Raw genomic sequence first — 11,752 nt, 5'->3', positions numbered from 1 at the left:
CTAAGCTAGAGACTACAGATAGCGGTGGCGGGACGCCACTCTCGTTGGCTGCAGAGAATGGGCATGAGGGAGTAGTGAAGCTGCTTTCTTCTATTACTTAAGCTCTTGGTTACATTAGTCTGTAGTCTACTTCTAATACCTTATTAGAATACCTTTCATCACTATAATAATATAGTCTTACTCCCACCCACCTCTAGGGTTTAGGCTCTGATTAAATACTTGCAGCTTCTTTCCTTTTATCTTTGAGAAGGTTGGGTCACTCATAAAAGATAATTTGCAACACTATCTATGATGGGATGACATCATCCTTATGATGGAATTTTGAAGTCCCGCCATAGAACTAAAAGCGAAGGAATCGAACCCAAGATATAACTACGGTAGGGTCACACGGTCAGAACAGCCATTTCGCAAATGTAGACCTTCGTGTCAGATATCATTTCATGGATTAGGCAGAGCTGGGAAAGAGCGAGATTTGGGTCCATGATGATTAAAGCTACAAATATGACTAATTCTGGTACGTATTTGAAGGATTTGGAAAAAAACTGACACCTTACTGATGCAGTGGCAGTTTTTTTTTCAAGTGATATGATCGAGTAACTTGCGCTTATCCATACTTGGCTAGATTGCCTAGTCACAACTAAGGCACAAGATCGAGCAGCTTGCACACACGAAGGGGAAGCCGGGTTTGCAAGCGACTGTACAGTGGTGGAAGCGGCATTAACTATCATTTGGTGCTGCTGCAATAGTACTACTCTATAACGGAATACATAGACAAATCACTACCTCTTACCGACTCACCACACATATTGGTATACAAAGGCCGATCACCTCGGTCATCACACAGAAAAGATCAGCAACGCGCCTACCTCTAGGCCATCAACAAGGCCGACATAGATGATGCCAATGCAGTTACTGGCGACAGACGGTGCGACACATCCTCTTGGAATGTAGAGAACGAGCGACACCGGATGTGGGTAGGTAGGCCTCATGCGTCGAAGCGAACGCTTTCTGCAGCTCATCAAGCAGCCAAGGTTATCCTAAAGCAATTCCGGGCAGTCCATCCACAGTACTTAAATATACGTAGTGTAGACGAGTAAAATCTGTATATAGAAGTAAGGGCAGGCTAGGAAAGGTCTGACAAGTTCAGAGTCATTAGATCTATAGATAACTATGAACGAAAATGGAGAAACAGCAGAACGGCTTAAATAGCTGCAATCGAATAAATCAACTAGGCAGTGAGGCTAGGAGCTCCCAATGGTCCTTTAGGATATAATAATATGTCCTTCATTGCGCTTCCGGCCACTCCCCAGAGCCCACTATTTCTGGAGACCTTGGATGATCGCCAATCCGGCCAATCTCCCGAGTCTCCCTGCTCTGGAGACCGCGGGGCGTGGGAGGCGCTCGGCTCCCTCGAGCGGCAGTCTCTAGAGGTGTGGGGGGCTTTCGAGCGTAATGGGCATAAGACCTGCGGGCGTGAGCCGGACACATACATAGGTTGCTCCCGAGCGTTCCACTAAATTTCCGATTGCGTCGTTCCCACTACAAATCCTGTCTCATTCATGTTATACGCGTTCTCGAGTTCTGGTTCGTTTCGTCAAACTGCCAAACCGCTGCGATATCTTCTCATATGTAGCCTCTTGATGCCGCCGCAACGACTCTAATTAGCGAGAATTCGTTCCTTTAATTGTAGGATATTGATTTGACAGGTGTTTCTGGGAGGGCAGTACTGGTAACTCGTGTAATTCATCGTGCTAATGTCCTCTCTTCTACGTTAGAGAGTAATGGGACGTCCCGATCGCGTAGTGTTTGAGCCTGAACGTAAAAGTGTATCACTGTAGCCCGGATAGATGAATGCTCACTATTTTCCAGTTAGTTATTGCCTTTTGTATGTCTTCTCCAGAATTCTCTTTACTACTTACACGTAAGAAGCCAAAAGTCGCATTGCTACATCAATAGAGGGTTGAAAACAGACCCTTGAAGGGTGCGAGAACGCTACTAGCAAGAATTTGAGGGGCGAACACCATCACTGAGATTACATAGTTTGTGAGTTCACTGGGGTGATAACACGAGTAAATAAGAGTTTTTATAATGATCCGGTATGAAGTATACTCGAATCCACGAAGCAGCATCTCACAGAAAAGATCTCCTATTATCCATCGTATTCCAAATTAGAGAGGCTCCTATATTAAACAAAACTCGGCATAATGCGGTAAGAAGTTATTACAGCATCCAACTTATTCAAGTAGTCTAGCTCATAATCAACAGCAAGGTCGTCCTGCACCCATATTTGCTGGATAATATTCTGCAGTCCAAGCATGCTCCTGCTCCTCAAACTTGAGGCCTTCATTGCTCTTTCAATATGCTCTAGAATTCTCATCCTCTGCCCATCTCTCCGAGCCTCGCATCCGATAATCAGCAGTGGAAAGGCCGGGTTGAAGGTCTCCAATTCGTCGAGAAGTATATAGGCCCTCTCAACTATTGCGTCAATTTGAGGCGAGGTTCCTGAAAAGTTCCGCGATGCTCTCTTGAGGTAAATTATAGCAGCTAGTTTGAAAAGCTCCATTGTAGCCACCCAGGCTGTGCCCAAGCTGGACGTCGTATCAGATATACCTTCTGGTGCCAATAGGACAATACTGGTTATCCTGTTTTCGAGGCAACGCAAAGAATTTTCGTATTCGTCGCTGTGGTATAGCGAGTCTGTTGGTTTTTTAATCATCTCGAATGTGACATGGAGATATTGAAGAATTTCATGTGAGCCGTACGAAGCAGCTCTAACCTATCTCTTATTAGCTAGATAATGGTGCAGACATGGATTTTCATATTCTTCAGCCTAACCTTTTGTATTAGGCAAGTTTCCTGTTCCACAGGTGCGATATTTCCAATTTCTTGAATAGGCTCTACATTTATATACCAGTGTCGGAGGCTAAACCGGCTCATAGCCATATGATACTCTACCCAGTCTAGAAGTCTGGAAAATTCGCCTTGAAAATTTTGGTTGATAACACCGACGTTGTCGATTAAATTTTTAGCTTCAATCAAATGGCCTAAAATGCAAAATCTAGTTTAGCAATGTCTTTGAAGAATCAGGCCACCCATTTCATGAATGGGTAACAGAAGAACTAACACAGTAGGCCGGATAATCGTTCTGGGCTAGGCAAGAATAAATAAATAAACCACACGTTACTTACAGAACCACAGGGGAAGTGCATTTGGCATTCCAAGCATCTTGAGCGCTAGTGAGTGTTTGTTCAAAAGAAGACATAGACCCAAACTAGAACATACCTCAAGGTGGCACAGTATCATACAAGCCGCAATATGTTGAACTACCGTCTGACTTTCAAGACAGTGATCGTAAGATGTGATCAGTGTGCGGAGAGAGCGAGCCTTGAACTGAAAAACATCTGCTTGCAGACCATGCCGGTGGAGCGACGAGAGCGCCAACGCCGATTGTAACACAGCCGAAGAGGATGGTGAACTGTCTAGAAGGGCTAGACGCACCAAGAGACCCAAGAATTCGTTCTTGTCAGGTTCGAAAATGGCCAGTGTGGAAGGCGCCGTACATATAACTGTAGGTGTTAGCTTGGTAAAATTCTATAGGTAGTATTATACTTACAGTGATCAAGAAGTTCTCTTTCCTCATAACCCAGGTTGATTGGGAGCCATGATAGCGCCATAGGCGGATCGAGTTTTTGAAAGACAAACCCCTCGTATCTACTAAGTCCTATCTCTGAAGCATTAGTTGAGTTATATGCAGATTCCGCGAGTGAGTAAACCTTGATTCATCCGCAGGTAATCGTGGAGCTGAATATCCCATGATGTAGCATTAATAAATCTCGTCTGGGAGGAACTTTTTGCAACCCCAAATACATCTTGAATGGAATGGGTCAAGCTCCGTTTCGTGTTGGTAGCCTTTGGCCACGACAGCCGCAACCCATACTGACATGGTCTATTAGACTTGGCGCACTTTGAACAACGTGGGCGTACGCGGTTGCAAGCTGCTCTGGAGTCTGTAGCGCTTGAGTAATTAGCCCCTAGATGCAATCACTTAGACAGGGACGGTACCTCTGCAAGCCCAGCACTCATTCGCATGCATTGTGGACCAATTTGTATCTTCTCCGATTTCTTAACTGAGCAAGTTGAGAATTGTTAAGCATCAACGAAAGAGTTGCCATTTTTCCCTTTTGGCTTCAAGAAATGAGAGATGACAAATGCGCTTATCGTGCCCCGGACGGCGGAAGCCTGCCAAGAAAGGGCGTCAGAACCCCCATGCTGCGGCATAGTGGAGAGGAGTAACTTGATGCATTCTAGCGCGATTTGAGAATTGTTAAGCATCAACAAAAAAGTTGCCATTTCTCCCCTTTGGAACAAACGCGCTGCACGGTGGAGAGGGGTAACTTAATGCATTCTAGCACGATCTCTTATTAACTCTCGCTTATCTTCCTCTTTTAGAAAAGCTGCAACTTTTCTGTGTCTTGGCAATTTAAAGTAGACCCTTGGTTTTAGAGAATCTACACATGGACCATCACAAGGCGGCTGGTGAAATAAGCTGGTTGACAAATTATAACGAAAAGTAACGAATTTGAAATCAGAAAGGAAGCAAACGATGCTCTAAGGATGGATCCAAATCGATATAAATACACGCACTATTGCTGCTCTTCTTGGTCCATCAACTCTCAGAACTACATCTTAAAATCATTCTTCGATCAATCTCAGTTTTCATAAGTTCGAAATCTCAGTTTTATAAACCATAAGATTTCCATACCAATGTCTTCCTACTTGATTACTGGAGTCTCTCGTGGCGTTGGTGTACGCTCTTGCCCTGCTCCATGTACAAGACTCTTTACTAATAAAAAAATCCATCATCTAGTTCGAGTTCCTCCGCCAGCTCTCTGAGAACCCTGCCAATACTGTCTTTGGCCTCGTCCGCAACAAAGCAGCCACCGAGTCCAAGGTTGCCGCTGAAATAGGCCGGGAGAATATTCACATCATTCAAGCCGACACCACGGACTATGTGGCATTGGAGGTGAGCTACTGAGTGATCAATAAAACTGAGGTCAAAACTGAATCAAAGTTCTTCTAGAAAGCAGCTCAGTTTGTATCTGAGAAAACGAATGGCGCCCTTGATTATATCATAGCCAATGCCGCACTCCAAGCTAAGACTGCTTTGGTTGGCTTTGATACTCTGTAAGTTATAGGCAGAGGGACAAATACTCCCGGTATAATTGGCTTGGGATTAATTCTTTCACAGGAGCAGCGACCCAGGAGCCCTTGAACAAGATTTGATTGACCACTTCCGAATCAATACCATCGGCGCCATCCATCTATTCAATATTTTCATGCCCCTGATTTTGAGAGGTCGGGCAAAGAAAGTGATTGCCATCTCCACGGGCATGTCGGACCCTGAGATGACACTCAAGGCCGATATATTCCAAGCCACATCTTATGCAATAAGCAAGGCAGCTCTTAATATGGCTGTGGCCAAGTTCAGCGCTATATACCGTGAGAAAGGTGTCCTCTGCATGGCTATATGCCCCGGTGCTGTCAACACTGGCAGTCTTCAAATTGGTGTGTAGTCGTCTTGATAACTAAAATGGTATGCTTTTTGCTAACGTTTTCATAGAAACCGAGGAGGAGGGACAGCTGGCCATGGCTATGTTTGGGAAGTTTAAGCAGTATTCACCCACCTTTGAAGGGCCTCAGAAGACAGAAGACAGTGTCAAATCGGTCTTGGCTCTCGTGAACAAGGCTACTGTTGACGGTGGTTACGCAGGCACCTTTATCTCTCATACAGGAGGAAAGCCATACCTTTGAGACTGTGTACCAGGAAGCGTTAAGGCTACTGAAAACGTTTATATGTAGATTTATCTTTTATACTTTACTCCAATAAATAAACAGCGCATCGTCGTTTTAGAAATTGTGAGCGTAGGAAACAATTTTCCAATTGAGTATATCCAAACTTCTGACCAAAAGCAGGCTGGTTGAGGCTGTGTTCCTGCCTAAGTTGAGGCGACTACCGCAACAAAGAGCTCATGTGAGAGCCACAGCATTCTCAACCAATGATAAGTGCAGCATGTTTGCTGCACTCGAATGAATACGTCGCGGAACGATCCATCGCGCGTAGTTACGTGATTGTACAAGCCAATGCGCCCAAGTACCACAGTTTGTTATGGTTTCCCAAGGTCCCTATAATCGCCCTCACTTCCAGACTTCCAGACGTACCTGTAACGCTAACACCTCCCTATTTTGAACCAGCTATTGATAGAAGTTGGCGCCTTCAACTTCAACCATGTAACTTGATGCAGAGGTGGTTGTATACCACCAATACTGTCCTACGGGGGTGAAACGGGTCATTGCCACAGGAACCAGTGCGTTTATTGGAGAACTAGATGAGTCTACTGTTCTTAAATATCCACTTTCTCCTACAGGAGATGTGAGCCGGCTCGAGATTGAGAGAAAGCTTCTCCAAATAGTCAGCCCCCATCCTCGGATTATATTATTGAAAAGCTTCTCGGATAGCGCACTCTGCTTAGAGCGCGCTGCAAATGGGAGCTTAGCCTATTATCTGCTCGAATCAGGCAATCCGACCCCTTCGATCCAGCAGCGATTATCTTGGTGTAGAGGGGCTGCTGAGGCAGTTGCATATGTCCATTCGAAGAGGGTGCTTCACTGCGATATCCAGCCTACAAATTTTCTCCTCGATATAGGACTACATCTTAAACTATCAGATTTTCAAGGAAAACTTCTATCAGAGCAAGGAGAAGTACTTCTGGATGGCGGGAGTGGTGAGCCATGCAGATTCTACCTCCCTCGAGACGACCCTTTTGAAGCAGATATTACTCTATACTTTATCATGATGGGCCACGCTGTTTTCCCTGATATTATTGACGGGGCGGAAGGGTGGCACGATGAGGTTGTAGACAGGTTTACAAACCAGCAGTTCCCACAAGACATCCATGCCTGCAGTTCTGTCACTTTGAAGTGCTGGCTGAAGCAGTATGACTCTGCAGAGGACATCATCCAGGAAATAAATTCTATTGAAAGGAATATAGCCACCAATGACGACGACCATATGTCAGGTGATAATACTTCAAATTGGCAGAGGCGATGACTCTTTTGTATGTACCTACGTGTGGCCAGGTTGGAAGATGCAAATTGTGCATGAAGGCAAGACGGAAGTGGAACCTATCTATCGTACTATAGAAGGGAAAGACCATCGAGAAGGATCAACTCTTCAATTGGATGAGCGAGGAAATAAGATTTTGAAATATCAAAAGCTTCATCTAAGAATCGGCCTCTATCTTCCTTTGCCATTTCCTGCCGTGTGGAAATACCAGCTTTCGTGAACGATTTAGAAATGTAAGAAACATAAGCTATCATTTATATTTGGCCAAAAGGGCTAGGGGATTCAGACGTAGCCAAGAGAGTGTCAGAGATTAGACTGAATCACGACGGGGCCCAACGCCGGCAGTAACTGGAACCCGCCCTCTCTCATATCCGCCACACAGGGTAGACGCCGGAGGCAAGTTGATGCCGCCCGCTGATCTAGAGTACGCATTGTCCCTTGCCAACACCTCCACGGAAGCCCGGAGCTGCATACGAGGGCTGCCGATAGGTGTGCAGGTAGAAAATCCCCGTTGCATGTGCCGCCGAGGCCTTTCTATTAAATGTCCGCCCCGGTAAAGATAAGCAGGACCAGAAAGAGCCATAGACGGTTGAGCAACAAGTAAGCAGTTCAAAAAACACCAGGCTGCCGTGAATGAGATTTGCCACACCCACTGAATCCCCTTGCAAAAGCGATGGATCCTCACTTCCGTAGCCTATGACTCAAGTAAACGGACCTTGTACAGATACCGCGAATATTATGAAAGGTCTGAGAGCGACCACGACGTATAAAATGACTTACATAGGCAAAAGCGAGGATCCCCAGCCTCAAATTCGACTTGTGATGTTTCATCTCCAGGAAGTGAGCAACAATTTTGGTCAGGAGATTATCGCCACTACGAGGCCCATCCCTCTTCGTCACCTCTTCCACTGCTATCCTTGGAAAATAGTGGCGAGCAAGGAGGGAATATAAAGGAGACAGTACACGTGACTCAGGCGTCACTTGACCTTCAGTTGTCTCGTTTGATTTGCAGTTATACTTCTACCTTTAACCAGTGACAAACTTGCTCGTTGCCACTACATTCGTAACCTCTGATTTATTTCGCCTATTGGACACCGCCGTGAGGTGTGGCGCCTCACCGACGACAGCGAACAGCCAATGTCGGCCGCGGTGCCTTCGGCAACCGCGCCGTCCGAGCAATGCCATAATGAGTCAATAAAAGCCCTGGCTATGAAACAGTTTCGGGGAATGTCCCAAAGCTGTTGCCTAGAATTCCCTTTAGGCGCCGGCGACCGCGTGCAAGACGCCTGGGCGAATTCTTGGTCCTCTTCTGAAGTTCCACAGCGTCGTTGGCGATTGATCGGAGAGCCTCAGTCAGTGACATCGGTTGCGATCGTCTCGTTATTGGTTGGCTGTAAATGGCGAAGCGCGTCCGACGGTCTGGCCAGAATGATTGGACGCGCCGAGCGGTCACATCCCACATATCACAAAATGGCTTTTGTGATATGCGCGAAAAAAGGAATAGGGTGTAGCGGACTGTACTTAGCGGCCGCCGCAGCGTGGCACAGAATGTAACACATATCTCGGCAGGGTGGAGAGTGCTAAGGTCGTTCTGGCGCTGTCTCATCCAGAACCGCCCGCCGCCGGCCGGCCGGCGGGACAGTTGATCGTCGATGCAAACAAGAAGTGCGAACCGGTAGGGCTTGCTGCACATGAAGCTCGAGGGCTCGAGCTTCAAACGCACAGTTTAAAGAATCGCGCAGGACGACGTCATTTACAAGAGTAAAGCCTTACAAGGACACGTGTATCGGACTCCAGTGCCTACAAAGCAAGCATGGCTGCCCAAGAGATTTGATCCCTTGGCTGTTATTGCTGCATTGCGTCGCTATTATCGGCCGCTATCTGGCTGCATGCACAAGCGCTGCGGAACGCTGCAGGCGACTGGCTGGCGTTTGGATGTTGGCTCTTCCTTGTAGTCGTCCGGGGTTCGACGTGCATTTCACAACCAACAAGTGCGAGCCGGCACACTCACAAGGGGGAAGGCAACCAACGAATAAGAGCAGCCCCCCCCCAAAGAGCCCGATATTATTGGCAAGCCGGACCTCTCGGCCAACACATGAGTCTCCCAGAGACAAGATGTAGCACCTCCTCTTGTCAAATCGCTTTGCGCAGTCTCCTATTTTAATCCTATATCCAACAAATCTGCGAACAGATATACCAGTGAAAATTTCTTCCCTGCTCGTCTCACTTGAGATGAGCAAAGCAATTTACCAAGAGGTAAGAAAGCGAGATTTGTACCCACTCTCTGAATCGGGAACTAGGGTCCGAAGTCCATGCGACGCTGGAGAGCGCAGGGGTCTTACCACACCCACGGAAATAAGTACAAGTCACCGAAAGGAACAACAAATTATTGTGCTGCCCCCGCCGGAAGTGGCACAAAGATAGGGGCGAGACTTTGTATATGTTTGCTTCTTATGTGTGGTTTCACGTATTTTTACATCGTGTCCTTTTCTCGTAACATGCAGTGTAAAATGCAGTGTTGTGAAATGTTGCGAGCGACGTTGTATCATGTTACCATCTTGCCTTCCCTCGGGAGAGGTTTGTGGAGTCGGTGTAGGATCGCCGGCACGGATACATTCAGATACGTGGTACGGAGACCTGCAGTAACGGACCGTAGTGTCCATAGCGGGGCAGCGCAGGAAGACCTGGGTGAGTCGGAAGCGCCCCAAGAAACCCTTCTGCATGATGGCTAACTATCCCAGTGGCCCGTAATAGAATGTTGCGGTAAAAGAAGCCCTTCTCCACCCACATACGTATTAGCCAGCTGAATTTGATGACAATTTGTGCCTAGCACATTCTCCGTAGTGTGCAGTATCATCCACTCAGATGAAAGGGAAACGATAACGCTTGTAAGCCGATCGAGGCGGTGACTGTGTCTCAACCTGACTGGGTAACAATGAAGCCATCCAAAAGAACGGTGAGAGGTTTCGCATGAAATCGACGAGGGTAGGATTTTGAAAATTTCAACGACGTGTATTTGTGCGAGCAAGGGGTGGTAAGATCGCTGAGCGCACTGTGGCTTAGCTTGGATAAAGAGGAAGGATAAAATATGCCCAACCCATAATCAAGAAAGCTCATCAGAGTGCGACAGCGAGGGTTTGCAAGAATCCGTAATTGCAAAATGCGAACGGAGCTGAATATGACCGAAGTAGCCAGCCCTTGACAACTGACTGAATGCTGCGCCATTCATTCTATGGCTCATAATGCCCAACATATATCGGGTTTTTAGTTCTTCAGCCACGTTCAGCTGAATGTAGACAAAAACAAGAGTAACAGGCAGCCACCGTTCTTAAAGATGTTCCCAGGCGTGTGCCCTACTGGATCACAGAGGAGTCACGCAGTCACCGTCAGCCTCTAGGCTACGAGCGGATTGGCTTGGGCTGGATCCAGTAACTTGGGAGAATCGCCTCCGCGTCTATTTTCAAAACAAGGTTTGGATCTGGCTGCCGGTGACTTGAAAAGGAGTAGCAGAATGAATAGCCGCAACGCGTCGACTTGACTGCATCGTGAACGACCCGGATTCAATTAGTGGTTTAGCATCATAAGTTATGTGCGCCAGTGGCACATAACTTGTGCTGGACCGCGTACCTGCCCTTGGCAGCTTTCTTCGCCGCGATTCCATCTGGCCCATGCTCCTTCCACTACAAGACGAATGAGACGTCATTTCCGTCCCTATAGGGGAACATAATCTGATGCTCGGAGAGTGCCATTGCAAAATTCTTCTCCTGTCTCCTCATCGCAATCAAACATTCCCAGTCATATTCCCTGTCATTTGTCGAAAAGGCCTCTGATTTCCCCCTTGCCCCAACGCCGCTGTCTCATAAAGGGGCACGGACAACAACACGCTGTGCCGCCGGATACATAACACAAGAGTCACGAAATTATCTGACTCGGTCTGAGGGCCCGCCCGGCTCACAGATGTACCCGAGAAGGCGCAGACACTCGCATTCTTTGCCATAGTACGAGTGAATTGTCGGTATGTATGTTCGCACGCAGTTGAGGCATTTTGTTGATCGTACCAAATGTACACCTACTTTCGATCTGTGTAGGGGGTCGCCCCCAACTCTTATTGCCAAAGTAATGCATGGTCCTGGGCGACAAGTTGGACAGAGAGTCGAATCCTACTTCGAATGAGCGCGAATATGTGCGAGTTCAACGGCTAGACTTGCTTCGAGTAGGTTTATTTGGAAATCATCCATTCATCCTGTACTCAACCCCGTCAGCCCCTCTCTTTTTGATCCCAGGAAGTTCGTGTACTTCGTACCTTCTCTCAGGAAGTTGTATTTCAGTAGAGTTACTTTCGCACATTGCCATTTATGCAGCAGCAACTAACCGTGTGGCGCAAGGTATCGTTCTGGTGGAGTCATCAGTAAGTCGTGGGAAATCCTCCGTACCCGCGACCCATATAACCGTGGTGTACATTGGCGGCCCCCCTTCAGCCCCCCCGGTCCAAAAATCCACACTAGAACTTGTTGGCAGTACAAAATTTAGTGGGAAGGTATAGTGGGCACTCTTCCCTGTCATCCACACTTGTCCACTTCCCCCTCAAGCCCACTATTGCCCACAACCCGCGCCCGCACACACACGAAT

General features: G+C 47.2%; 3 protein-coding genes across 3 annotated transcripts in view; 2 read left to right on the top strand and 1 right to left on the bottom strand.

The window, feature by feature from the left end:
* VE01_06606 (uncharacterized protein) overlaps positions 1 to 1,517 on the top strand; it is a gene marked incomplete at its 3' end in the record, with an annotated part of 4,601 nt that extends 3,084 nt beyond the window's left edge. The window contains exon 3 of the mRNA XM_018276048.2: positions 1,311 to 1,517. Within this exon, the coding sequence (XP_018129029.2) occupies positions 1,311 to 1,517 (207 nt within the window). The remainder of the gene's footprint in view (positions 1 to 1,310) is intronic.
* A 591-nt stretch (positions 1,518 to 2,108) lies between these two features.
* VE01_06605 (uncharacterized protein) lies at positions 2,109 to 4,736 on the bottom strand. Its single transcript, XM_059463814.1, has 7 exons — positions 4,063 to 4,736; positions 3,774 to 4,007; positions 3,614 to 3,721; positions 3,283 to 3,566; positions 3,189 to 3,225; positions 2,836 to 3,044; positions 2,109 to 2,776 (listed from the first exon to the last, which is right to left on the bottom strand). The coding sequence occupies exons 1-7, from the start codon at positions 4,091 to 4,093 to the stop codon at positions 2,186 to 2,188; spliced, it is 1,494 nt and encodes a 497-aa protein (XP_059319584.1). The 5' UTR covers positions 4,094 to 4,736; the 3' UTR covers positions 2,109 to 2,185.
* Positions 4,336 to 5,901, top strand: VE01_06604 (uncharacterized protein). The gene is made up of 5 exons (XM_018276046.2): positions 4,336 to 4,806; positions 4,868 to 5,023; positions 5,081 to 5,184; positions 5,249 to 5,565; positions 5,621 to 5,901. Exons 1-5 carry the CDS (start codon positions 4,765 to 4,767, stop codon positions 5,809 to 5,811), a joined length of 810 nt encoding a protein of 269 aa, XP_018129071.1. The 5' UTR covers positions 4,336 to 4,764; the 3' UTR covers positions 5,812 to 5,901.
* Positions 5,902 to 11,752: the final 5,851 nt, after the last annotated feature.

This window comes from Pseudogymnoascus verrucosus, assembly GCF_001662655.1.
Source record: "Pseudogymnoascus verrucosus strain UAMH 10579 unplaced genomic scaffold scaffold_31, whole genome shotgun sequence".
NCBI lineage: Eukaryota > Fungi > Ascomycota > Leotiomycetes > Thelebolales > Thelebolaceae > Pseudogymnoascus > Pseudogymnoascus verrucosus.
Note: the sequence above shows the minus strand (reverse complement) of the source record. Positions and strands in the feature narration are given on the sequence as shown.

Bases quoted from the DNA above. Each gene is read 5' to 3' on its own strand.
- VE01_06605 (XM_059463814.1), bottom strand. From the start codon at position 4,093: ATGCATGCGAATGAGTGCTGGGCTTGCAGAG. The intron at 4,008-4,062 runs GTACCGTCCCTG...CAAGCGCTACAG, and splicing joins TGAGTGCTGGGCTTGCAGAG to ACTCCAGAGCAGCTTGCAAC. The intron at 3,567-3,613 runs GTAAGTATAATA...TAACACCTACAG, and splicing joins AAGAGAACTTCTTGATCACT to TTATATGTACGGCGCCTTCC.
- VE01_06604 (XM_018276046.2), top strand. From the start codon at position 4,765: ATGTCTTCCTACTTGATTACTGGAGTCTCTCGTGGCGTTGGT. The intron at 4,807-4,867 runs GTACGCTCTTGC...TCCATCATCTAG, and splicing joins GAGTCTCTCGTGGCGTTGGT to TTCGAGTTCCTCCGCCAGCT. The intron at 5,185-5,248 runs GTAAGTTATAGG...ATTCTTTCACAG, and splicing joins TTGGTTGGCTTTGATACTCT to GAGCAGCGACCCAGGAGCCC.